The sequence below is a fragment of the Antennarius striatus genome, chromosome 9, assembly GCF_040054535.1.
Source record: "Antennarius striatus isolate MH-2024 chromosome 9, ASM4005453v1, whole genome shotgun sequence".
Classification (NCBI taxonomy): Eukaryota; Metazoa; Chordata; class Actinopteri; order Lophiiformes; family Antennariidae; genus Antennarius; species Antennarius striatus.
Genome location: NC_090784.1, coordinates 20626316 through 20652903, shown reverse-complemented (window position 1 = coordinate 20652903; position 26588 = coordinate 20626316). Strand labels below are relative to the sequence as shown.

At 42.3% G+C, this 26588-nt stretch overlaps 5 protein-coding genes and 2 long non-coding RNA genes across 14 annotated transcripts; 4 read left to right on the top strand and 3 right to left on the bottom strand.

Annotated features, from left to right (window-relative positions):
- The first annotated feature begins 1233 nt into the window (after nt 1-1233).
- Nucleotides 1234-8221, top strand: LOC137601177 (sialic acid-binding Ig-like lectin 12). Of its 2 annotated transcripts, XM_068323243.1 has the most exons (7): nt 1241-3965; nt 4476-4581; nt 4666-5034; nt 5169-5492; nt 6860-7141; nt 7412-7499; nt 7583-8221. In XM_068323243.1, exons 2-7 carry the CDS (start codon nt 4482-4484, stop codon nt 7710-7712), a joined length of 1293 nt encoding a protein of 430 aa, XP_068179344.1. In that variant the 5' UTR covers nt 1241-3965; nt 4476-4481; the 3' UTR covers nt 7713-8221. The 2 variants fall into 2 exon arrangements, with proteins under 2 accessions (XP_068179345.1, XP_068179344.1); XM_068323244.1 differs by lacking the exon at nt 7412-7499 and having other exon boundaries at nt 1234-3965.
- LOC137601180 (uncharacterized) lies at nt 4905-11250 on the bottom strand. Of its 2 annotated transcripts, XR_011037039.1 has the most exons (9): nt 11115-11247; nt 10397-10507; nt 10211-10300; nt 7629-8642; nt 7389-7494; nt 7206-7257; nt 6915-7039; nt 5137-5277; nt 4905-5044 (listed from the first exon to the last, which is right to left on the bottom strand). It is a non-coding gene; the product is annotated as an uncharacterized lncRNA (long non-coding RNA). The 2 variants fall into 2 exon arrangements; XR_011037038.1 differs by lacking the exon at nt 10397-10507 and having other exon boundaries at nt 11115-11250.
- LOC137601171 (sialic acid-binding Ig-like lectin 10) lies at nt 8624-13361 on the top strand. 3 transcript variants are annotated; one of them, XM_068323225.1, is made up of 11 exons: nt 8650-8668; nt 8756-8843; nt 9043-9162; nt 9478-9885; nt 10192-10509; nt 10624-10926; nt 11051-11308; nt 11386-11670; nt 11783-11894; nt 12365-12434; nt 12571-13361. In XM_068323225.1, the coding sequence occupies exons 3-11, from the start codon at nt 9099-9101 to the stop codon at nt 12955-12957; spliced, it is 2205 nt and encodes a 734-aa protein (XP_068179326.1). In that variant the 5' UTR covers nt 8650-8668; nt 8756-8843; nt 9043-9098; the 3' UTR covers nt 12958-13361. The 3 variants fall into 3 exon arrangements, with proteins under 3 accessions (XP_068179325.1, XP_068179326.1, XP_068179324.1); XM_068323224.1 differs by lacking the exon at nt 8756-8843 and having other exon boundaries at nt 8624-8668; XM_068323223.1 differs by having other exon boundaries at nt 8661-8843.
- LOC137601181 (uncharacterized) lies at nt 11568-19757 on the bottom strand. Its single transcript, XR_011037040.1, has 3 exons — nt 19620-19757; nt 12564-12720; nt 11568-11699 (listed from the first exon to the last, which is right to left on the bottom strand). It is a non-coding gene; the product is annotated as an uncharacterized lncRNA (long non-coding RNA).
- irgq2 (immunity-related GTPase family, q2) lies at nt 13561-15704 on the top strand. The gene is made up of 2 exons (XM_068323245.1): nt 13561-14427; nt 14548-15704. The coding sequence occupies exon 2, from the start codon at nt 14550-14552 to the stop codon at nt 15687-15689; it is 1140 nt and encodes a 379-aa protein (XP_068179346.1). The 5' UTR covers nt 13561-14427; nt 14548-14549; the 3' UTR covers nt 15690-15704.
- On the top strand, nt 15893-22620 carry LOC137601170 (B-cell receptor CD22-like). Of its 4 annotated transcripts, none has more exons than XM_068323221.1 (15): nt 15893-15991; nt 16693-16777; nt 16869-17276; nt 17351-17635; nt 18149-18403; nt 18519-18773; nt 18862-19158; nt 19606-19899; nt 20100-20369; nt 20489-20758; nt 20846-20927; nt 21011-21074; nt 21160-21317; nt 21509-21566; nt 22274-22620. In XM_068323221.1, exons 2-15 carry the CDS (start codon nt 16714-16716, stop codon nt 22481-22483), a joined length of 2970 nt encoding a protein of 989 aa, XP_068179322.1. In that variant the 5' UTR covers nt 15893-15991; nt 16693-16713; the 3' UTR covers nt 22484-22620. The 4 variants fall into 4 exon arrangements, with proteins under 4 accessions (XP_068179322.1, XP_068179321.1, XP_068179320.1 ...); XM_068323220.1 differs by having other exon boundaries at nt 15963-16098; XM_068323219.1 differs by lacking the exon at nt 15893-15991 and adding an exon at nt 16078-16164.
- A 142-nt stretch (nt 22621-22762) lies between these two features.
- On the bottom strand, nt 22763-26464 carry LOC137601176 (myelin-associated glycoprotein-like). Its single transcript, XM_068323242.1, has 9 exons — nt 26028-26464; nt 25549-25917; nt 25185-25475; nt 24837-25103; nt 24496-24756; nt 24103-24387; nt 23930-24017; nt 23762-23801; nt 22763-23004 (listed from the first exon to the last, which is right to left on the bottom strand). The coding sequence occupies exons 1-9, from the start codon at nt 26071-26073 to the stop codon at nt 22780-22782; spliced, it is 1872 nt and encodes a 623-aa protein (XP_068179343.1). The 5' UTR covers nt 26074-26464; the 3' UTR covers nt 22763-22779.
- Between the last annotated feature and the right edge of the window lie 124 nt (nt 26465-26588).

Genomic DNA, 26588 nt, shown 5'->3' with positions numbered 1-26588 from the left:
CGCCACTTCTCTCTGCTCTCACCCCGCGTCCAGTGAATGACAGGAAGTGAAACATCAGGTCAAATATTTTTTTCAAGAACGAAAAAAAACAAAACAAAAAACCCCGGTATTAAACCGGTTTACAATTATTTTCTGTTCCGTAACATTAAAAAATATAAAGTTTTCGGTTTCGTTCCTGCCAAAATACCAACAGTTTCCGGTTTTCGTTCCATGAACCGGTTCAAAGCCCTCACAACAACGCGCTGCGTTCAGCGTATCGGCTCCTCTCTCGTTCAGCTGTGTCACAAAACTCCTTTACCCTTGCCACACAAAACTGTACACCCAGTTGTTGTTGTTTTTTGTCCTTTGGTATTGAAAAGAGCACGTCTGAATGCTCAAAAATGCCATTAAATGTATGAAGCAAAAAACAAAAGTCAAAACCGTCCAGACGTGGTTTAAATCCATTAGAACAGCGCAGACTCGTCATGATGCTCCAGGACGTGATGAAAGAGTTGGTTTAGACTCTAAAGTTTAGAGCATCTCTCTTCTCAAATACTGTATTGACCACTCTGGATGTGTACTGCCACTAAAAGAAGCGGACAAATCCTTTCCCCGGTTGTGACAGGCTTGCTAGCTTCGGAGTTGCCAGAAGCTAGCGAGAAGGGTGTCCAGCTTTTCTTGAAAAGTCCGTCTTAAAAAATGGCTTTGACAGTAAATCTACAACCAAATCCATTTTTTCCTTCTCCTCCTTCAGCCATTGTGGGTTGATAAAACCGCTATTAAATCAACACAACGATATGTTTGCCTGTGCAGCTCGCTACAGACGCAGTTTTCTAGCTCTGGCTAGTACACGCTCTCACTATCCAATCAGAGGGCGTGAAAACAGTGACGTCGCGTACGCTTGCTAGAAGGCGTTGGGGGCACCAACTTTAAATCTGATTGGTTAAAGCAACAGCTGTACAGACACTTATTTCATGCGCGCCCTTTGAACTGGATTGTGAAGGCGTCCAGGGAGATTTCTGACCTGGCAACAAGTAATTGCTGAAATGTGATTGGTTAAATGCTAAAATATGAAAACACACATCCGGAAGCAGCGCAACCAGTTGAAAAGCAATGAAAGGAAGCTGACAGACAACTTGGAATTATTTAATAAGTATTCATGGACAAAATATAATAAACATCAGTCTGTGATTCAGATATTTTTTGGCCATCAGAGAAGACGGCCCACCACTGCAGGGTTCATTCAGGGATCTCTCTGAACATGAACTCTGCCTCCCACCTGGATTGAAACCCCCTGCTCTCAGCGTCCACCTACCTTTGATCCTTTTCTGAGGAGGGGGGTTACACACGCAGACACCGTGGTGGAAGTATAATAGGAAAAATATATTTATATTTGTCAGTCTTGTTCAGTTTTCTCCTTTATTTCACTTCCTTTCTTTTGTTTTATCAACGTACACTGTACGTCAGTTTGCTTCAACTAGGCAATTAAAATATATAAACAATACACTCAAATAAAATGCTGCAAAAATAAAATATGAAAAAATGCAAAAAAGATTATCCAATCAACCATCAACCTTATTATTTCTTAAACCTTACAATTTGCAGTCCCTTATTTGTTGTTGGGTCCCCCCCCCCAAAAAAAATCTTCCCAGGGCCGGATCATCCACTTGGTCATCAGGGAGAGTTCTCTCTCCAAAGAAACCAGCCTGCACAGCCAGAGTGTGCAGAAAATTATGATATGGTCTCAACACCAGCAGAATCATCACAATCAATAGAGATGTTTTTAAAAAATATATTATTAGTCCATTGTCTTTTCCTTCATCTCTCAAATCAATCATATTAGCGTTTTACTCTTGTTTTCAGAACATCAGCTTATCCATACACACACAACTTATGTGCTTATTTTAACTGCATTTACAACCAGCATAATAAACACAAAATAAAACACTGAACAGTACACAAACGATTTATCCTGACTGGTTTTTTTTACTTCATATTATCTTTCATGTTAGCATTAAACAAATGTAACGAATGTCAGTATTGAACAGCCAACTCACCAGGATAATCAATGAAAAACACTTAAAAGGAAAAACGCCAAATGGCTCTCCTGTGTCTCTTTCTCTTGTAACACTGGGAACACCACGTTATATACCTCCACGTTATGGGAAGCTACAATATATTTATAAGTTATTCACTTCGATTTTTGACTATGTCTGTTGTGAAAAATATACAGTATATCACGGAGCTCTCTCTCTGCCTGCCGCTCCATGCATTCCTCCAGCATCAAGAGTCAACAGAGCCGTCCAGGCTTTTTCTAAACTTCCTGGTTCTAGGGAACGTCCCCCCCCCCCTCCACTCAGGGAGCGTCTACGAAATGCATGCATTTAGGGAGTGTCTGCAAATGAAATGAATTACTATAAATAACATGGGTTACACGTGCAAAACACCAGGGGGCGGATGGCCTTTGCTACCTCTACCTTCACCTTACACTGCATCTCCCTGTACTCCTGTCTACTCTACTCAGTCCTCTCAGTGTCCCACTTCCTCTTAGCTACCCTCTTTCTCTGTATACACTCCTGTACCTCCTCATTCCACCACCAAGTCTCCTTATCTACTTTCCTTCCAGATGACACACCAAGTACTCTCTTACCTGTCTCCCTGATCACATTAGCTGTAGTTGTCCAGTCATCTGGAAGCACCTCCTGACCACCCAGAGCCTGTCTTAACTCCTTCCTAAAAGTCATGTAACACTCTTCATTTTTCAGCTTCCACCATTTCGTCCTCTGCTCTGCCTTTGCCCTCTTCATCTTCCTCACCACCAGAGTCATCCTACACACCACCATCCTATGCTGTTTGGCTACACTCTCACCTACCACTACTTTACAGTCACTGATCTCCTTCAGGTTACACCGTCTACATAAGATGTAGTCTACCTGTGTGCTCCTACCACCACTCTTGTAGGTCACCCTATGTTCCTGCCTCTTCTGGAAGAAAGTATTCACTACAGCCATTTCCATCCTTTTTGCAAAGTCAACTACCATCTGTCCTTCTGCGTTCCTCTCCTGGATACCAAACCTGCCCATCACCTCCTCATCACCTCTGTTTCCTGCACCAACATGTCCAGGGAAGTCTGCTCCAATGACAACTCTCTCACTTCTAGGCATGCTCTGCATCACTTCATCAAAGTCCAACCAGAATTTCTCCTTCTCCTCCAGCTCACATCCTACCTGTGGAGCATACCCGCTAACAACATTGAACATCACACCTTCTATTTCTAGCTTCAGACTCATCACTCTATCCGACACTCTTTTTACCTCCAGGACATTCCTAACAAACTCCTCCTTCAAGATAACTCCTACTCCATTTCTCTTCCCATCTACACCATAATAGAACAACTTGAACCCTGCTCCTAAACTTCTAGCCTTGCTACCTTTCCACCTGGTCTCCTGGACACACAGTATGTCTACATTCCTCCTCTGCATCATGCCAACCAACTCTCTACCTTTTCCTGTCATAGTTCCAACATTCAACGTCCCTACTCTCAGTCCTATACTCTTGGTGTTCCTCTTCTCTCTGTTCCTTCGAACACACTTTCCTCCTCTCCTTCTTCGAACAACAGTAATCCAATTTCCACCGCCGCCCTGTAGGTCAACAGCGCTGATGGCGGTTGTTGCTAACCCGGGCCTCAACCTATCCGGTATGGAAGTCATAGGTTTGATTCGCGTCTTTGATTTGGCAAAAGTTTTATGACGGATGCCCTTCCTGACGCAACCCTCTGTATTTATCTGGGCTTGGGACCGGCACAATAAGACACTGGCTTGTGCCCTCTTGCGGCTACATTGTGTGTGCCACAGAGTATCTTCACTATTTGTTCTCCGATCACAATTGAAGAAGTTATTAAGAGGAAGTTGAGAAGAAGACAAGGAGGAATCAACCACAAGAGAAGTCAGAGGAGTCAGAGTGGACACAAGAGGAGGACGAGACGGGTAAGAGTTAAACACCACTTTAAATCTCTCTTTGTGTGTGTGTGTGTGTGTGTGTGTGTGTGTGTGTGTGCGTGTGTTTGTGTGTGTGTGTGTGTATGCGCGTTCTATGGCGATGTTGTTTTCAGAGGTATTTGGAGTGAATTCTTTTCATACTGCACAATGTTTCACACGTGTTTATTCCTGTAGTAAATAAAAGCATCAACTTTAAAAGTTAATGTCAAGAATAAATGTTAAAATTAGGACTTAGATTTCTTTCCGTGTTAGGTAGAAAAACAACTGTTGAGACAGAGGGTTAACCAAACCCACGCAAGCACACTTACTCAAACAGACACACACACACACACACACACACACACACACACACACACACACACACACACACACACACACACACACACACACACACACACACACACACACACACACACACACACACACACACATACACACACACACACACAATAAGTGAACTCTTGATTCATCTTTTCGCCTGTTTGTGTCGATCCTCAGATCACGATGCTTGTCCTCATCTGGGCGACTCTGCTGTTTCCTGCGAGACGAGACAATGCTGCCATACCTGGATGTCTGATGACATTTATGATTTCTATATCCCTCGGTAAAGTGTTTTGAAATGACTCCAACTGCTCAATCCATTTGGACGGATTACTGTTTTAACTTTCTTTCATTTCTTTGTTTGCAGGTCGGTCCGCACTAACTACCTGTGAAAAAAATATCTGCATCACTCTCCCTAGAACAGAAATAACAGCAGAGGCTGGACTCTGCGTTGAGATACCGTGTTCTATGAATTACCGAGGAATCCAGAATATCGAGTGGAATAAATGTGACTCATCATTTCAATGTAATTCAAAAATATTTAACATTTTCAGCATGTTTGTTCCTGAATCACGAGTGTTCTTGTTGGACCTGAATCTAAGAAGCTGCAGCATCATCATCAATAACCTCACTGAGTCAGACTCTGGATTGTATAAACTTCGAGTTTATACTACTTCCGAGCCAAAGTCCCCAAATGGCATTCAGTTCAATCCAGGAGTAAACATCACTGTTACAGGTATGAAGAGCTGTGGTAAATATTCAGAGAGAATGAAGAATATTTAGAATATTTCTCTAGTAGGAGCACCGATTTATTCCTCCAGTGAAACATTTTACACACCATCTGGTTCTCATGGTTCGGTGTCCCATCAGCTCTGACCCAAACGCCCAGCCTGTCGATTCCTTCCCTGACAGAGGACGTCGAGACGACGCTGACCTGCATCGCTCCTGGTTTGTGCTCCGGATCCAGTCCTAACTTCACCTGGACGTGGAGAGGAAGAGGAAAGAAAGACTCGTACATCACGGGAAACCTCACCACCTTCAGGACTCAGAATGTGACTGCTTTTACTCAGAGACACAGCTCAACTTTGACCTTTACTCCTTTGGTCACCAAACACGATGACACTGAGATCACCTGTAAGGTCACCTTTGCAAATAACATAAATACAGAGATGACAGAGACCCTGACTGTGTGGTGTGAGTATAACTGCAGTGCATGACAGTCCAAACAAATAGGAAATAGTACACTATACCCCCCCAACACACACACACACACACACACTCTTTTACACTGACCTAATTCTGGCTTTTTAGTTTGATCCGGAACAAAATTGCAGATGTGAAACCTCTGCTGGACAGAATTAATCCAGATTAAACACCCCTCATGTGGTAAATAGAAAACAAGAGTAACCAGATCAAAATGTAAACTCCCAGAATACAATTCTCTCAAGCTCAAGATAAGAAATACACTGTGTGCACAATTATTAGGGAAGTTGTATTTTTGAGGAATAATTTTGATATTGTACGACTGCAGGGCTCTTGGTTGATCCAAAATGTTAACAAACACTCAAACCTGAACATTTAAGAGGTAAAAGTGAGGTTTTGGTTTTCTTAATATAATTATATGAACACCATTACTAGGCAACTTTTTATGTGCAGAATTATAATGCAAGGAAAAGAAAAACAAAGATTTTCCCATCTCACTTGTTTATTTTCTCCTTTTAATGTGAGAATAATAAATCACATCAAATTTTATTTGTATAGCCTCAAATCATAACAGCAGTCATCTCATGGCACTTTAAATATAGAGCTGCTCTAAACCAGTCTCTCAAGCCTATTTACAGAAACCCAACTAAATTCACAAACTCAAAATTCCCTGGCCTTTACTGGCCAGACACACACCGGAGTAGTTTGATGCCAGTCTTGCATAAAAATCAGTCTCTTTGAAAGATGCAGAATTTTTCCTGTACAGTTGGCAGTAAGTTTGGTTTTTAATCTATTTTTAACCTGAAAAGGTCGAACTAGCTCATCATTACTCACCTCCATATTGCTGGCGTCCGAGTCAAAGTGGTCGGGTTTCTGCCTTTCTTACCTTGGCCATGTCTCTGAGAACTGAACACTTCGTACTTCTTGACACTCCAGTTGGGTTGCACTTGTGGAATATCTTTGCAGCAGAGGATAACAGGTTCCTCTTAGCTTTCTCATTTCTTCTCGACACTTTTCTTGCGACCCTTTTGAATATTTGCAACAAAACCTTTGATGGTTCTGGACTCACGCCCCAACATCTTATATATGTCAAGAGTGCTACCTCTCTCTGAAAGACTTTTTACAGGTTTTTTTGATATAGGGTGTCCTAATAATAGTGCACACAGTGTATTGTCTGCCTCTGTCTCATGTCTCACCAGGTTCCGTCCAGTATTCTTCACATATTTCTGTTCAAGTAAAGGCAGATTGAGAAATTCTCTATGGAAAAGATACCTGATTAGTCGGTTCATCAGACCGTCACATTGACAACCTGGAAAGGTTTTTTATGTCATCACTGAAAACTCTGCTTGTGTTTACAGCTGTTCCAAAGATCTTAAAAAGCTCTGGATGTAGGGTTCAGTCAAAGGTCCTGACCTGCGTGTGCATCAGCCAGGGGAATCCTGCACCCTTCATCGACTGGCCGCTGTTGGAGAACTTGACTGAGTTCTCTGTTATTAACACTCACACAGGGTACTCAGTTAACAGCACCATCGTAATATCTGCAAAAGACCACAACAGCACTGTGAGGTGTGTCAGCAAAAGTGAAGATGGGAAAGCGCATATCGACATGGACATCGTCAAATACCAAAAGGCGCAAGAAGGTGAATGCACGCCTAACAATCAGCACCAAACGTGTTTAACTAATGTAGAAGACGTGGAGCCCACCTTGAGTTGGGATCTGCTCCAGGTTTTGTGCGAATGAGGGGTTGTTGGGTCTCTGCAGAATAAAAAGTACACATACATTTCAAGCCTATGAAAATTTATTTTATGATAATCTATTCAAACAATTACTGCACTCATGCTTCTGTTATTTGACTTTAACTGTCATCTAATGCTCATTTATACAACCTTGGCTACATCTTGTCAAGCAGTGCAATCACTTGAAACGTTTTCCTGGGCCATCGTTGCTGTGTCTGTCACTTTGAATGTCATCTGCATAATCTCCGGGATTATCCTGTGGTAGGTTAAAGACATCATAACTTCATGTTTCCAGGACAATGTGGAGACTTTTATCATGTGTCACTCGCTCTTTTTCTCCAAAGGAACTCAAGAAAAAAGGTGAATCCGTGCAAAGAGGACAAGACTTACATGACATTGGAGAAACGACATCCGTCACAAGAGTATGATGTAATCCAACAACCTCAAAGCAGAGAATCACCATCGTCTGGATAGTGTAGAGTAAGATAGTAGTTTCATAGTACAATAGTTTAGGATAATATTTCTTATCTGTTCTTATTAGAATATAATTAGATTAGAGTTTCCATTGCTTACATTCTGTATTTATACAATACCGAATTGTTGCTGTTAAAAATTTTGTGAACCTTTTTTGAAAAAAAAAAAGGGAAGGGAAAAGGGAAAGCACTCTTTATTTCAAAATGATCTGTTCACACTCTTGCAACACAGAGACATTTCCAGTACAACCACTGCTCTCTGTTGTAGCCGGGTTATAAATGCAAATTGAAGATTTCTCAAACAATCTGAAGTTTCAATTCAGATTACTTGTATAAATTAATTAACGTTTGAAATTGTGCTTTTGGATTATTTTGAATTATTTCAGTTTCTGGAATAAATTCTTTAGTGTCAAACTGATGGGGAGAACATTGTGTTTGTAGTATGGTGTTTATTCTTGTAGTATGATGTTTTTTCTTGAAAATAAAGCAGCATTTGTTCCTTTTTTGTTACTTTTTTTTAGTGTTTGTAGTGCTTTCCATGTCGCACAAGCAATTGAAAAACATTGGAATGTATGAAAGGAGAAGTGCAGCAGATCTTACACGAGTTACTCAAGATAACAAAAAGTCACAAATTGTAAAACTTCCCTTTTTCCAAAACATTTTCTGTTAGTTCACTGAAATCTAGAGGCTTGAAAGAAATATAAAAATCAAAAAAATCTGTTTTATCTGTATTATTCAATGTCCAGATTAGTGATCAGGTACATATATTCAGATATCCATTAATTTTAAATGTAGTAAAGTGTCAGCAGATGTCAATTGTTGCTCAGTGGGTCTGGGGAAACATCCGTTAAACCTCGCTGTTGCTCAATGACGTTAGAAATAGAAAAGTGTGTAGGAGGGTCAGTCCTGGGCAGAAACGCTGGGCGGACGACTGCAGGAGAACGAAACAGAAAAGAGGTAAAATAATAATTAAATTTGTGTTGAGAATGTATATTCAACTTTTGTTTAGAGTTGGTGAAGTGGAGTGATCCTTCTCCAACACAGAAATCTATTTAGACGTTCCTGGATTTGCTTGACAAAGGCTGTTTGTCATGCGTGCATTTAGTGAGTGATAAAGAGGCAGAAACAGCAGGTGAGATTATTGACTCAATTTACAAAATCAAAATATACAAAAAAAATCAGGCTTTTGATGTAAAAAAAATAAATCTGACGTTAGTCACACTCATGCGTTCTGTGTTCATCGAATTAACTGAAAACGCAACATCCTGTATTAAAATCTGTGATGTCAGCTGATGAGGAGAATCTTTTGATTGGTGCCTCTTTGGTTTCAGAGTTCTAAACACAATCGTCCTGTTGTGGGAGAAGTTACGATCTCAAATATCAAATCATGATGATTATTCTAATCTGGACAACTTGGATTTTCTTATGGAGAGGCTGCCATGGAGATACAGGTATGCATCTGTACAATAGCCTTGTGTCTGTGTCAACATAAGGACATTTTTCCACTAAGTTATTTAAATAGTTATATATCCCACAATTCCAAATATAGTTCGTAGATATTTGAAGCAAAGTAATTTAAAAAAGCGGTAAACTAAATATGTGAAATATGTGATTATTTTAAACATTCTGCATTTAACATTTAACATTTAACTAAAAAAAAATCACACATGTTGTTTTTCTAAAGACATTATAGATACAGACATGTGTTGAATATTTTTAAAAAAATCTTCTCTTTTGCTGTTTTTATTCCCTGTTTGCACGAACAGATTTCCCATTGTTGCCAAGTAGATTTTGTCAAGTTGGGTTCTGCATCAATCTGATTGAAACCATCACAGCAGAGGCTGGTCTCTGCACGGTCATCCCATGTTCCTTCACCTCAGGATATGGCTTTACACCCCAGAACATGGTTTGGTTCAAATGTGAACAGTCCAAACCTAAATGTGCTGAATCAGACATGATTTTCCACCCTAACAAGAACAAAAAAATCCAGTCAGGGTTTAGAGGACGAGTTTCACTCTTGGAACCTGATGTGAGTTGGAGAAACTGCAGCATCGCCATCAGTGACCTCACGGAGTCAGACTCTGGATCCTATCAGCTCCGGGTCAACGGTTTATCATGGCGTGGAACGCAAGACGGATTCTCATTCCCTTATAGAGTAACACTCTCCGTTAAAGGTATGAAGAGCCACGACTAATATATACATAATTAGTATATATACTAATATATATATACACAATGAGGATGTTCATTGCTGTGTCTATGTAGTGTACAGTATTTGGTGTATTTGTGGCATTAATTCAGTAGAGCTAATACTTAGCAATTGTCACCCCCTGTAGGCATGCAGTGGAAAATGCGGCCATTCTATATTATAATAATTATAATAATTGAACTCCTATTCATTGGCCAAAGATTATTCCGCAAACCATTTGATTATTTTTTGTAAACTAACTTATTTCATACATCTATTGCCCTCCGCTCAGCTCTGACCCAGAAACCCACCTTGATGGTCCCCCCTCTGACAGAGGGCCTGCAGACCACGCTGACCTGCATCGCTCCAGGTCTCTGCTCTGGATCTGATCCGAAATTCACCTGGGCATGGACGAAGACAGGAAACGACTCTTACGTCACAGGAAACATCACAGATAACAACATGGAGAATCAGGCCTCAGTTGCTCGGAAACACACCTCAAATTTGACCTTCAACCCTTCAGCTGAACATCACAACACCAATGTCACCTGTAAGGTCAATTTTGCAGACAACAGCACCACAGAGGAGACAGCGTCTATGACCGTGAGCTGTGAGTGGGACATGTTTGTTTCTCATTATCTATGATTCTTAACAGGGAGGTGTCACTTTTAAATGCTTTTACGACACAATCTGTGCTCTAACTGCAGGTAATTTTGTCTCATAGATGTGAAGGAAGTAAAAATCTTTGGGAATACAACCTTGAAGGAGAATGAGACTCTGAATCTGACCTGTGGGGTAGAAAGTTTCCCTCCATCTGTTGTCACATGGACTAAAATTACCGACACATGCATGCAAAATGGAACAGAAACGTTTCTGCAGAATAAGACTGAGGCCTGCCTGCAGGAATTAGGCAGCATGGGCACTTTTTCTATTTCTAACGTGTCAGCTGAAGACGCAGGCCAGTACATCTGCACAGCAAACTACCTGAACAGCACCCTGATGGAAAAGGTTGATGTAACAGTAACATGTACGTACTGGATTTCCACTTTTCTACTTTTTATCTGACTGATAATCCCTTTTAAAAAAATAAATAAATAAATCTTACATCAGTATCTGAACTGCAAATAATGAATTTAAACTTTTCTGCACAGACATGAGGACTCTCACAATCACCGGTGATACAGCTGTGTTGGGAGGAGATGCTCTGAATCTCACCTGCGCCGTCCAAAGTATTCCTCCATCCAGAATCACATGGAGTTTATTGAGTTGTAACGGAACCCTGCAGACCGGCACCGGTTCGGCCTCGCTGTGGATCTCCAACGTGACAAGAGCGCATTCCGGCCGGTACCGCTGCAGCGCGCAATACCTGGACAGCGCCGTGAGCGCGTTCGCTGATGTAACCGTGACAAGTGAGTAGAACCGATGGTGGAAACGACGTTTCTATCCAGGTTTGGGCGTGATCCGCATGCTGCTTGTGTTTTCACAGCCTATCCAAGGATTTTAAAAAGCTCCGGGTGTCGGCTTCAGTCTGGGGTCCTGACCTGCGTGTGCGTCAGCGAGGGGTTCCCCTTACCCGCCATCGGATGGCCGCTGCTGAGGAACCTGAGCGAGTATTCCGTGATCACCAAAGTGTCGAAGCCCACAGTGAACAGCACGGTCGTCCTAAATGAGAAACATCTCAGGGGCGATGGGGTCCAGTGCGCCAGCAGCAATGAAAACGGACAAGCAAATGAATTCCTCTCCATCTGTGACGACACTTCCCCGGTGGGAGGTACGCGTCCCTCCGCGGCTCTGCTGTTGCTTCATGATTAAGATTAAAATTGAAATTGAATTACCATATTTTCTTGATTTCAATCCACTTACAATATTTTTACACATTGCAGAACAATCCAGAGAAAACTCAAATGTCATTTATTGGCTGGAGATCATCGTTGCTTTCTTGATCGGGGTACTTCTGTCAGCATTCATTTGCTGTTTAGCCACAAAATACCGCAGGTACCCCACAATTATTTATCTTCATGCATAAGTTTAAATTTGTTCCTTCAAAAGGAAAATATACTGTTTATAAGGATAAGGATAAAATGTCGACATCCAGATAATGCTTAGAAATAAATTCTCTCTTTATATAATTCTCTCCCTCTTGTTAAAAAAATTAATCTGTGGCTTAATTCTGTTTTATTCTGTTAATACTTTTCTAATAAATACAAATATTACAACTCCACGTCAATCTACATCAATTTCAATCTTAAATGAACTTCCAATTAGTCCCACCTACTTCCAATTTAAGCCCCGCCCATTTTGCTAATAATAATAACAATAATAATAATAATAATAATAATAATAATAATAATTCAAACTTTATTGATCCCCAGAGGGGATATTTAACATATTTACTTGATCTGTTTGATAGAGTTCAGATTCTCTTATTCCTGTTTAACACTAAAATAAGTCATGTGTCTTTCCAGAATAAAATTGAAGAGTTTTGGTAATCTGGATGAAACTCTGGAGATGGTGATAAATCAAGAGGATCTACTGGTATTCCTGTTCAATCAATATTACAGCATATGAAAACACTTCAAAAAAACTCACATCTGTGTGGAATGCGATATATCAAGGAATGAAAAAAAAAAAATTTAATTGCTTGTCCTTTAATTGCCTTTGTACCTTCCAGATAGATGCTGGTCAAGCGGTGGAAGAAGATCAGACCTACTACCAAGACGTAGCTGAAGAACGAGGGAGAGCCGAAACAACAGCCAAAGCATCCCCGGATCACAGCGTGGGGCCGAGAGACGTGGAGTACGCCAGCATCGATTTCTCAGTGCTGAAAAGAAAGAGGGAGATGTCAAAGAAGCGAGACATCACAGACACAGAGTATGCCGAAATCAGAGTCATAAAAGAGGAAAGAGAAGAATACGACAGAGAGGAAGGCGTGATGCTGGAGGGCAGGGAGAAGGAGGTGATGATGGGGGAGGATGGGGAGGCAGTGGATGAGAGATGCTGTACCCTGGAGGAAGAAGAGGAGGAGGTGTACTCCAACCCGAAGGACATGAACCAGTGAGGATGGAGGCGCTGCTTTAATGGAGATACTGGAGGAAAACTTTGCTGTTGTTATTGGATTGAACAGAACTTTGATGGATTATTATTTCTGTGAATGAATTATGACTTTCTGAATGGTTTCTGTGACACAGCTGTGACTTTCAGATGCTATTTTCAGCACACGGACCTGTGGATTTTCCATATACTAAATCAGCAGAGTAGGTCTTTTGACATCGCCGCACACACATTATTGTCTATCAGGACCCAACACAGGATTGTTCTTTGATTTAATCCCTCTTTCAGATTTATTAAAGTATTTAAGTTTTTCAGCAGGTGAAGTTTTGAAGGATGACAGATTTTTAAAAAAATTTTCACTCAGACTTGGTAAACAATTATTAAAACGTCATGTGACAAATTTAATTGTCATTTAATTACCTCCATTCATTGTCAACATGATGCGACAGGACAGAAATAGTGTGGAAACACGTCTTTAATTCACAACGATTCTCTCGATACGAGCTCAGTGTCGACAGTTTTCGTCTACCTGTTGGGAAATGGATAGAAGTTGTTAAAATAATTTTCAAAAAATTACCAACTTCAAGGATTCACAATGCGACAATCAGAAGTAAGAAGCTGAATTCAGTTAAAACTTCAATGCAGGAGAAGCACATGGTCCAAACAAAAGACAGGAGTCTGATTTGAAATCCTTGTAATGGATTGAATCTGACTCACGATGTTGGAAATTTATCTCCTTTTTTTATTTTTGCCAAATGGAATCCGGTTCTATAAACTAAAACTGACCACCAAAAGCTTGCCACTCCTCCTCAAGGTGAACTCATATCCTCATATTCAGTGTAGGACGGCTGTGATGAACCGATGTCAGCCTCTCGGTCATTACAGGATGTGAAACCAAAAATAACAACTTGAGTCAGTTTTGCATAACAAGTTCACCTTAAAAAAGACCAACTCGACTCAAAACGTTCTCGTGTACTGTTTGCTCTACGCTATGTTGCCCCCAGCTTTACTTTGTTCCCCATTTCTGGAAATGTCGGAAAGTCAATGTTCATGCAGCAATTTTTACAGTTAAAGAACCAAAACTACTTCACTTCTTATATTAAACCAAGGAGAACTTTATTCTACTGGTCCCAAGGCATAAATACAATAAATAATAGATACAATAAATAAATTTAGATCACATTAATCACGATAAATATCTGTCTTTAATGATTCTGTCAACATGTGCTTTGTGTTTGTCAATGTAAGTGTCTTCTTATACCCCAAGACGGTAAGCAGGTTAAGGTATAATCTACACGCTGCATGCATGTAGGTGTTCAAAGTGTTGCTGGATTAGGGCCGAGGTAACAGGATTAGAATGTTCTGCTGCTGGATGAACATTATAAATAGCTCGTCACCGCCGGGGCTTCAGAGCAGCAGAAGAATCAACATTTGGCAACGCAGAAGAGAAAGTTCTGCTTCTCCTCCAGATCAGAGGGTGAGTCTGTTCAGTATCGTATTGAATTGAAGCTATGCCCATAAATCTGTGTTTAAGTTGATAAATGTGAAAGGTTTGTGTCCTTGATAGTCTTTCACAGCAGTCTTTATCCTTTCGTAGACATGGCGGACGTTTTCAGAGGCCTGAACCTCCTGGAGACCCTCAAAGAGTCCATGGAGAGCAATAAATTAGCAGATGTCAAGGACGCCATGGAAGATCTTCTGATCAGCAGGATCAACGTAGCTGTGGTGGGGGATCGTGGGCCTGAGAAATCCACCTTCATCAACTCCCTCCGTGGCCTCGGTCCAGAGGATGATGGGGCAGCTCCGAGGTCCCCCACCACTGCTCTAGAAGAGGTGGTAGCCTACCCCAACCCTAAACACCCCGACTTCCGTCTGTGGGATGTGCCTTCTGTCCCGGCAGCCCGTCCGTTTGAACCCGAGGGGTACATGGACAGAGTCAGGTTCCTCCGCTACAACGCCGTCTTCATGACGTCCACAGGGGAACCCCACCCCAACGGCGTGGAGGTGTTTCTGGAGGCCCGTTCGCTGCAGCTACAAACGGTCTACTTTATTCTTTTGGCTTCAGCAAACGACACAGAAAAAAGTTTAGAAGAAAAGAGGAAGTGCGGTCTGGAAGTGCTCACATGTCAGGGCGTGGCTCAGCCTAAAGTTTACCTGGTGAGACCCTCCACCCTGGAGAAGTTTGACTTCCCCCACCTGTTGGAGGACATGGGACGAGACCTTCCGGAGATCAGAGCCCATTCGCTTCTCTTGGCTCTGCCGACACTCACCTCCACGCTGGTCTCCCAAAAAAAGGAAGCATTCAAAGCCCTGGTGTGGGCGGCAGCCTCGCTATCCGGGGGGGTATCGGCTATTCCTGTCCCCTTTGTGGCCTCCATGGTGGATTGTAGCGTGGCAGTGCGGATTCTAACCAAAGCACAGTTGTCTCTGTGCCTGGACGACGAATCGGTCGAGCGACTGGCCCGCCAGCGAGGGATGGACCCGGCCGGACTCACGTGTCTGAGGGTTTGCGGCCTGTCGGCGGAGGTCACCAAAGGCGAGGTGAAACGACGGCTGGCGGCGGCAGAGAAGGAGTTGGCCACAGTTTCTTCGAGGCTGGTGGAGATGGCGATGCCAAGACACGCCCGCTCTGCAGGCCGCTCCTTCACCGCCATGCTGCAAGCCTTGAACGGCGCCATCGAAGAAATGGCGACCGACGCCGATAGAATACTGACTGTTGCTCTTGGGGAGGCGAAGTGATGCTAACGCTTCGCTCTATGTTTTCTGTTTATCTATGCTTTACCTTTAATGTTTCAAGTGATTAAAAACACATGATTTATACTCCTTCAATCCTTTTTCACTTCTTTTTTTGGAAAACTCAAGCAAAGTGTAGAAAACTCTGTAAACAAACATTAGCTGCTCTGCACCCGGGGAACTTTCACTTTTACCAAAGTCATGAAATAGAAGAAGTGAGAGGAGGATCAACCGGACCTTTAGCGACGGACGAGTGTTTCTGTCTTTTACACGAGAGAGCCTGACTTGTCGCTGGCCTCATTTGAAAGGTAAATTCTTTCACACTTTGGGGCGGACTGTGAAAACTTCCTGTTTTAAAAAAACCTTAATTTATCAGAAATGATGTTCGTTGCTCAATACAAGCTCATCCTCTGAGGTAAGAGCAAGAATTTTTTCGGATTTTTCACCATTTTGGTCTGTTCTTTGACCTCATTTATCTGATGTGAGTAACGTCTGAATCAAAAAACCTTCAGTTGAACAGAAACTTGTGCTTGGATGTAATGTTCCCAGTCAAAGTCATGTCACTGTCTCTATAACCACAATGTATATACAGCACTGTATATGAAGCCTGTATGGATTCTTTCCAACATTAAATTGAATTTTTATTTAGCAATTTAAAAAGTTAATGTGTTGTACTGCTTATGGTAGATTTGAGTTAAAGGCAAATAAATGTTTCTATAATTTTTAATATAAACTGATATTCAATGCAACATTAAGCCTCAACATTTTTATTTAAACTACAACTGTATGCCTGCAGACTTTCTCTTCCTTTACCTTTTTTTTTAATCTGTCATCTGCCTGCTTCCTTATTTCTTTAAATATATATATTTTTTGTTTAATTGGTTTGTGTTTTTCATTTATAAGTGGACGTTATGTTTGGAGGACTGAAAGATTAAAAGATAAAATAAAGCTTAAGCTCACATTGAACCTGCCATCAGCCATAATAATGAACACACTTTTTTGTTTCCAGATTTTTTAGCTTGAATGCTGGATGGAAATGGACGCTCACAGAGTCGTTTGGTTCTGTTGTGTGGTGTTTCTGGTCCTAAATAAAAGTAGGGGTTTTATTATTTCACTGTGATCAGTGTGATTCCACTGAGTTCACCAACCTTCTCTGACTTCCCTCTTGTGTTTCCACTGCTACAGATTTTTCTGACTGCCATAATCCCTTCGAACTAACTGAAAGTCACCTGACTGTTATGGCAGGGTCCTGTGTTGAACTCAAATGCAGACTCACTGGAAGCATGGATAATACTGATGCATACTGGTTTTGGATGACAAAGTTTAATTGGAACTGGCGCGAACAGCAGTATGTCGCCACCATTGTTTATAGCAGCAATAATTCACTACGACCCGTCAGTCCAAACTTTGCAAATCGAGTGAGATACACCGGGTCTCCATCGTCCAGCTGGAGATACAATACACGCTCTGAAAGATTCTTCAGTATTGAGATCTGCGACCTGAGGACGACTGACAGTGGGTCGTATGCTTTCAGATTTATAAGAACTAAAAAATTGAGCTGGTCGACGGGTAACTTGGTCCTCACAGTGACAGGTAAGTACAAGCATTATTAACATGTTAACTCATTTTATTTTTAACTGACCGAGTCTGATGTTCTTCCTTTTAAGAAAATCCATGTCCCATCACGTTTGAGAAACCATCTGACGCGAAGGAATCTGATATGGTAACGCTCAGCTGCTCCACTCTGAGTTCATGTCCCAATAAACCAAAAATCACATGTTTGCCACAATCCTGTGGATCATTGCCCCAAAACGCTCAAACAGATGGAACACGGAAAACCACCGCCGTCACTTTTCAAGCCAACTGGGACGACGATGGCAAAGAGTTCTGGTGCCAGACAGAAAACAATAGGGACGTGCATTTGATTCGAAGAATCATTGTGAATGTTGAATGTGAGTTTGTGTCAGTGTCGACCTTCATTTGACAACCTTTTTTTTTTTTTTTTTTGGATGCTGAATGGATGCTGAAAAACAACTTAAATATAAGTTTTTAATGTTTTAAGATGCTTAACAGAGGTACAATGTATGGATCCATCAGTAGAAACAGATGTACGTATATTTAAAATTTTGATAAACTTTGTTCTTTACAACTCAAACTCCACGTTCTTCATGTCTAATGTCAAAATCACAAACAGAAAGGAAAAAAAATCCCAAGAAGCTAAAGTGTTTAATTTGAACCCAAGTTAAACACTTCAGCTTCTGTTTCCTTTCCTTAAAAAAACTTGAAACCGACTTACATCAGTTTTACAAATGTTTTCATGCTGGCCAATATTTTTTAATCACACGTACAAATCAAACTTTTATATTGTCAATTTGTGATCATTATTTATTTTAGATGTTCTTTCCACCTTCGTTCATTGTATGAGGAATGATTTTCCTCCATTTGCTTTTAATTTATCTCCACAGATGCTCCTAAAGACACAGCGGCTAGAATAATAAGCCGTTGGATGATTGCGGAAGGACAAGACGTTAGGCTCACCTGCTCGGCCAAAGGACGTCCCGACCCCATCTTCACCTGGACTAAAAATGAGAGCATACTGGCCTACGGGGCAGACTGGCTGATCCCTTCAATCACAGACTCCCAGAGTGGAAAATACCTGTGTGAGGCTCACAACAATCATGGGTCCGCAAAGTCCCAGCCACTGGACATTGTTGTTAAATGTGAGTACTTCCTGTGCTTTTAATTCAAGTTGTGTGATTTTTTGGGGGGGCTCTCGGTGGTTTTGAAGTTCTGAAGTCCACGACGCTCCAAAAGCCTTCAAACCTTGTCTTTCAGATGCTCCTCAAGTCGAGGTGAAGATGATTAGTTCAGGTGTTACCCAAGGAGATGAAATGACTTTACAGTGTGTTGTGAAGAGAAGCGACCCGATGCCTCATAAATACGGTTGGTTAAGGAATCAGAGGCGCATCGGTGTGGATTCACTCAGTTATATTAAAACACTGGAGCCCGAGGACAGCGGCGCCTACACCTGCAGTGCCACCAACACTGTGGGTCCTGGAACGTCAAAACCACTTCAAGTTCAGGTTCAATGTAAGCTTGTACGAGTTGATGAGAGGAAGTGAAGCCACAAACCACACCAAACACAGGAAGCGTATTAAAGAATATGTCTTCTTTGCAGATGGGCCAAGGCAAACACACGTTTTCTTTCACAAGAAAGATAAGAAGGTAAAAATCAACGAATCCCTGACACTCTCCTGTGAGACCGATGCAAGTCCTGAGGTGGAGAGTTACTCCTGGTCTCGATATGAAGGGAATAAAGACACCAATTCGTCAAAATGGAAGTCGTATATAAGTGACCGGAGTTACCTGTATATTCCACGTGTGCAGAGGACGGATGAAGCGTGTTACGTGTGCAAAGCAACCAACATCATCAGAACAGGCGAGAACAGCGAGCCAATGTGCATACAAGTACTCTGTAAGTAGATTATTTACCATAAATCTAAGTTTTGTTAACTTTTATAACAATTTGTTAGCTTAGCTTAGCATAACACTGGAGACTACTGGCCAAATTCTAGCTTCCGGCATTCCTCAAAGTCACTCATTAACATATAAATCATTTGTTTTAATTGACCAAGAAAATGTAAAGTGGAAAGAAATATTTTCTCCGCATCAGAGCCAGCTGTTGCCATAGCAACTCAGCGCTCCAAGCTAAAATGTAGTAGGCCTAACTCCAAAATGAAAATAAAAAAATAAAAAAAAGGTGATTATTTAAAACATGTTGTTGAACTTTTTGACACCGGTTGGGTTCTAGACACACATGAGGGCTGGAGTCAAACTGGAAAGTGTCGAGTTCAATGATTTGTTGTAAAATTCCTGCGGCAGATTTAAAACTATCAACCACAGAGCTGCTTCCTCATTCCAGATCCCCCCACTAACCTCGTGCTGTCGATGGACGCCGAGGTCACGGCGGGTCAGCTCGCCACCATCAGCTGCACGGTTGAAAGCGCCCCACCGTCACGCCTCCAGTTGATCAAGACGTCCACGTCGAACCCTCCGGCTCCAGAATGGCGTCACGCTCCACCTGATGATGGCGAACAGATCAACGCTCTGGTGTTCAAGTTCACTGTGGATCGAACACACGCAGGCGTTTACAGCTGCGAAGCCACAAACAGCATCGACTCAAACAGAAGCACACAGAGGAAGTTGGTGGTGAAATGTGAGTGTGTGGGACTTTTCTATTTGCTTCTCATATAAATCATATTAGAAACAGCAAATGATGACTCAAGGGCTTAGAGTTTATTATTATATTGTTATTATAAGCCACTAAATGGTACAAAAAGTACTTCAAAATACATGTTAAACAAAATCTGACATCTTACATCCGACTCCACTCCATTTTTGCTGATATTTTTCAAGATCCTCCTCAGGATGTGAGGGTGCGAGTCTGGCCCGGCCTCATTGTGGATGAAAAGCAGTCTCTGAGCCTGCAGTGCAGCGCCCAGTCCCACCCAGCAGTGAGCTCTTTTACATGGATGGTAGTGACTGATGGAAGGAGCAGAACCATCCAGAAGACCCAAACCGTCAACATAATGTCGACCGGTCCTTCTGACAGCGGGCTGTACGTCTGCTCAGCCAGCAACGAAGTCGGCACTGGACGCTCCGAGCAAATAGAAGTTAAAGTCAAGTGTGAGTGGAGTGAAATTCCCACCTGACATCGAAGCCTGACCTGGATTGAAGTTATAATCTACTAGACTGGCTGCTTACCCATTTATTTTTTGTCGTTTCCTCTTCCTGTCCCTGTTCAGATGCTCCTAAAGAGGCGAGCATCACCAGATCGGAGGAGCAGCAGCATCCCGACGGGATGAGGTCCGTGATGCTGAGCTGCAGCAGCCGCAGCTTCCCTGCCATCAGGCGTTACGCGTGGTACAAGAAGGTGGAGGGGGAGCAGAGGGATGTGAAGGTGTCTGATGAGCAGAACTACACGGTGGATTCGGACCTACCAGGAGTTTACTACTGCGCCGCAGAAAATGAAATCAATGGAACGCTGTCCGACCCGGTCCGGATGTTTGACGACCGTGAGCGAACGCAACTCCACCAGTCTGGAAGTCCGCTGATTATTCCCAAATCCAAACTGATGCATGGATTTTCTCTCTCCATCACAGGAGGCTTCATGAAGCACCTGAAGTTCATCTTCATTTTCCTGGTCATCTTGTCGGTTATTGTCTTCTTTTTCTTGGTCTATAGGTAAAGTTTGAACTTGAATGTTTTACTTTATATGAATGATCTGGAGCGCAAACCCAACATTCATGACTCTTTGATATTTTCAGACACAAGAGGAACAAATCCTTGCAGCAGGGAACTACGAACACGCCGACATGTTTTGCTTTTCTGGTGATCTGCTGAACCATTTGTGCAAAATTTTCTTCTCTTTCAAAAGAATGAGTTTAAATTAAATCTGTGTGTAAAACCCCCGCAGGGCGTGTGGCACTGCAGCACCATCTGTAGCAGCAGCAGCAGGGCGGCGCTGAGGAACGAGTCGCCCACAGCAGAACCTTCCAGGAGCAGAGACGACCTCCTGCCAGACCAGCCGAGCTGTCCAAAAACCCAACGACGCCAGAATCATCCAGACAGCATGTAAGGCAGCAGCCCACACACACACACACACACACACACACACACACACACACACACACACACACACACACACACACACACACACACACACACACACACACACACACACACACACACACACACACAGTTCATTATATTAACTCCATAATTCAATTTTAAAAAAAATTCTCATCACCATTGTTGATCCTTAGACCTGCGTCCAACATTCACAATGATTATTCCAATCTGATGCTGACTGTCGGAAAACAGGTGAGGTATTTTATTTGTATTTTTAAAAAAAAAGTATATTATTACCCTTAGTTACAAAAGAGAATTAACCGGATTTATCTCACGTGATATATGGAAACAGAAAATGTCTTTAGAAGTTCTGGGATGACTTTTTTTACCCATATATACATTGAATTGAAGCATAGAAATGTCATTTTTTAAATCATATTGTTAACATCAATTAATCATGAGAAAACAAGTTTGATTTAACTTTTTATCATAGGGATTTTTTTTTTTAATGTTCCGTTAGTAAGTCACAGATAACATCTTGATAATGCTGGGTGGAGGGGTGAGGAGTGTGTTGAGGAAGAAACCACCAAATGTTCCCTTAAACCAAAAAAAGGGATCCATTCTTTTTTTTTACCTACTTCTTTAAAACTTGAACTCCTTGACAGATTTTCATGAACAATGCAAGTTTGACGCAAATGCAGATGAAGACATAAGAAACATAAACCTTATTGAGTAGTTAATAATGCTCATTTGGGCTTCTGCAGCTTCTATGGTATCTACAAATGTACAAAAGCAGAAATATCCCCTCTTCTAGAACATCTGTGTGCTCATGATACTGTAACCAAACAGCTGTTTCCTGTTTAGAAATAAGAACAAAACTATCATTAACATGTGTGCTAGCGTGAACTTCATCACATCAGAATTCATGACGAGGTAAATTTCTCTCGTCGTCCTCCTAGGAAGAGGAAGAACACCGGGAATACGAGAACCTCAAAGCGACCGAAGCTCCAAACTCACCGAACGATGAAGACGAGGTAGAGCTAAATTATTCACAGGTGATCTTCAAGGCGAAGCCCGAACACCTGAGACCCGTCTGGAAGGACTGCAGCTCCTCCGATGAAGATGATATTCAGTATTCTGTGGTGAACCGTGTTCAGAATTCTCCATAATTATTATTACAATGAGCTCCATCAATCCACTGCGTCGTCTTTGAGTCACCGTACCGTTTTCCAGATCATTTGTATTTGTGCACAAATAACTGATTTGTAAGGTTATAAAAGACATTAAAATGGCGGGTTAATATTTATTTATGTTGATGAGACATTTCTGAACATCCTATGTAGCAATAATGTGAATCAGAATTTCAAAATGCAATCAATAAAGTGTATTTTAATTTAACAAAACAAAAAACAACTGAAAGAAGTAACTCTGGACTTCCTCTTGTCCCACTCACGAGTGGGCAGCTCTAGTCTCCTCCACTGTGTCTCCTGCAGTGTGGATAGACCTGGGCGTACTCGTCTGTCTGGGAGGCCAATCCTCTGACCCCCTCCTCTCCTCCGAGCCCACCCTCCCTCCTCGCCTGGAGTTTAACAAAGTTCACGTCGGCGTAGTGGACGGAGTCTTCCTCGTCTCCTCCTCGCCGCTCCAGGAGGGCTGTATTGGTATATATCGCATCCACCTGTGTGCGGGTCTATGGGAAAACAAAGGAGGAGTGTAATTCACTAATGGGGAGGAGGAGACGGGGTTTTCTCTAGAGCACATGTGTAAAACTCAAAGCCCGGGGGCCAAATGTGGCCCCCGGCCTTTTAATGTGGCCCGCGAGAGCATAAGAGGTCAGTGTCTAAAAATAAAGAGGTCAAAAGTGTGCTTTGACCACAACTACATTTCCCACAATGCAGTAATTCAGCTCATTTTAACACTGACAAAAACATTTTGAACAAAATTAATGTCCTAACTTGTGTTTGATGTTATTTTTCTTTATTCATTGGATAGTGTGATCCTTCAATCCAATCCAACTGTATTTGTTAAGCACTTTACAGCAACCACAGTCCACCAAAGTGCTCTACGGACGAATAAATTAAAAAACCCCCACTATAGATAAAAGACCAAATGGCTCAAATATTGTAAGTAAAATAAATTAATTAAAAACATAAAATATGGGTAAAAGCAAAAGCCATACAATCAGAGCAATAAAATATAAAATAAAATAAAATGAAATGTCTGATCAATGATCCTTGATTGATGGAGTTCTGTGGGTTTAATATTCTGACAAATGATAAGGATTTATGTTATAACAGAGAAACAAACATACTTTTTTAAGTAGTAGTTATATTTAACAGTTACATTTACGTTACAATGCATTGAGTTACATTTAGTTACATTTATAAGTTACATCTGGCCCTTTGAGGACAGCCATGATGCTGATGCATGAAAGGACATAAACTCACCTCAGGAGCAGCGTGCGGTGAACGGCTAACTTTCCTTTTCCTGCGGTCAAAACAAGAAGGCTGATCACCAAACAAAACCGCTCCGCAAACGACAGTTCCAAACCAAAACCTCCCGACAGGGGGTTTTGGGTGGAACCTCTTTCTTGTTTGGTTTTTCACATTTCTCACCTGTAAAATAAAAATATCAGCGAGACGCACACCAGCATCCCCAGGACTCCCATCAAAGGGCCAATCAAAATAGATGTAGAGAGGAGGCCTGGAAAGCGCCGGAGGGGCATATCAATCAGTGAGGCCGGAAACAGGCAGATCATTGGACAGAGAACGCCGTGGAGACGTCTGACCTTGTTGAGCTTTGCTGAAGGTGAAACTATCATTGCCCTGAGAGTTGATGCTGCGACAGACTAAAGAAGACACGTCTTCATCCGCAAGGCTCAAGGTGATGGAGCTCCTCGTCTCTGAATTCCCAAGGCGAGTTTCCCTGATTGGGATGTCAGCAGAGTCCTTGATGGCTTCTCCGGCTAACTCCCAAATAAGGGATGGAAGCGGGTTCCCCCGGCTCCTGCAGGAACATCGGAACTTGGATGACTCCTCGATACAGGAGGAGGAAGGCAGGATCTCTGGGGCCACTGAGACAGAAAAGGTAATTGGTTGATAGTTGGAATTAACAAAGAACTGCCAACAATTTAATAAAGTCAAGATATATAATATATATAGACATACAGATAGGTACGTACACTGGATGATCAGCTGAAACTTGGGTGACATGTTTGCTCCCAAGTTATTTTTTGCTATACAGCGGTATTCTGTTCCGCTGATCAGTTCAGTGCCGTTTAAAACCAAGACCCCTGTGGTCTCCTCTTCCTGGTTGCCGTCTTTGTACCAGGTGTAGTGTGTAGGGGGAGGGTTGGCATGGCTCCTGCAGGCCAGGCTGACAGAACTGCCCTCTAGTACTGGACCGGGAGGGGTGACCATTACCTGGGTGTCCTTAGGAGAAACTGGATAGACATGAGTAAAGTTTCAGTTCATGGTGCTGGTGAATGTTTCTCACCTGTGCTCCTGCATTAATCCGACTCACAGAGGACGTCGATCTGAGCGATGGACGAGTTCTGGGTTCCGTATGAGTTGATGGCTCTGCAGTAAAACCGGCTGTTGGTTTCCGAGACTGTAGTTGAGTGTGACATCCCATAACCCACTGGTGTCTCCTTTGCGTTTGTGTCCACTTTGAACCAGGTGTATTTTTTCACGGGTGGATTTGCGTCAGAGTTGCAGTGCAGAGTCACACCGGTACCCTCTGTAACCGACCCGTTGTTGTTGTAACTGACCGATGTGGTGCGTGGGGGGTCTGAAAGAGAATTTCATGGAGTTTAGTCGTGAGATGAACTAAAAACCCGACAAGACATGAAAGCAACAGAAACATACTCACAATAAACATCAAAAGTTACGCTTTTTCGATCCCAAATATCCCTCATTCCATCTTGCCGCCAGTAAACAACGGAGCACTGGAACCTCAGTCCACTGTGGAGTTGGGAAGCGGTGAAGTGCATAATAGAGGTAATCATTGTGGGTTCCATGACTTCTTCAACGTGGCCTATCCTGGGGGTCCAGGTCAGGGTCGGGCGGAGGAAGGGGCAGGTGACTAAAGCCGAGCAGGTCAACCTCACTTGGGTCCCTATCATCACCCGGGATGGAGCTATGTTGATGATGGGGTGTGAACCTGAGGAGTAAAACTAGTGAGGAAGTGGAAAACATTTCAGCAGACTGTAAAAGAGTTACAGGACATCACAAACCTTGAAAGGAGATGAAGACGCTGCTTTGAAAATCGTACTTCAGCTGATTGTCACACTCCAGCCCGAAGTAATAGCTGCCTTGTTTGTACCCTGGCATCCAATGGAAGATGGTGGTGCAGTTCTTCTCACGGAGGTTCCCTGTCAGTACCCATGGTAGGATGTTTAATCCTATGTTGTCTCCGGTGAGGATGGACTCAAACACTTTCCCTTGACCCCATGTCCCTCGCTTCCAAATGGCTTCACAGGAAGCATCCAGGAGGTGATCCCAACCGTAGGGCAAGCTGAAAGTGCAGGGGATCTGCACACACGATCCAGATAATCCCTGTACAGACTGAGGCATGAAGATCGCCCAGTTCTGGCATGAAATTCCTGAAAGGAACAGAAGCATCTCAGCAAATAGCAGACAGCGATGTGCAAGCAAATGTGTAAAAAATGATTAGAGCAGACATCCAGTTGTATTTGAATGTTAAGCAGCCTACCTGGAATCAGACAGCATATGAACGCAACCTTTACAGCTCCTGTCATGTTTTTGTGTCAGGTTGACGGTTCTAGGAAAAGGTTCAGGCCTCACATAAAAACGAAAGAGATTCTGTTACATCCTGTCTTCAACCACAAGCGGTTAGTCGGTATGATACGTTCACACTGAGGTAGTTTGGCTTCATATCACATTTTACACAGTGAATTTAGTTTGGAATATAAACGCCAAATACAGTAAATACTTATTAAAGCACCGACTGGGGAATTAGCATCACCTAACGTGGAGAGTTAGAAGGGCAAGACAGAGAGGAAGGTTTTGATGCTTCCTGTAGATTTACTCAGAAAGGTCATTTTCAGGGGACATTCCCAGAACGCATGTCAGGCCTCTGGTTTTAGCGTTGTTAAAAATAGAATCACACTTCCGTCTATTGAACACTTCAGGACAATCTTCATTTGACTTTCAGTATGAGATTATTTTTTTTAACGTTCTGCTCACAATGACGTCCCTGAAGTTATTTGAGTCAGATTTCTCAAGAAAATGCTTTTCCCTCAGAACTTGAAAG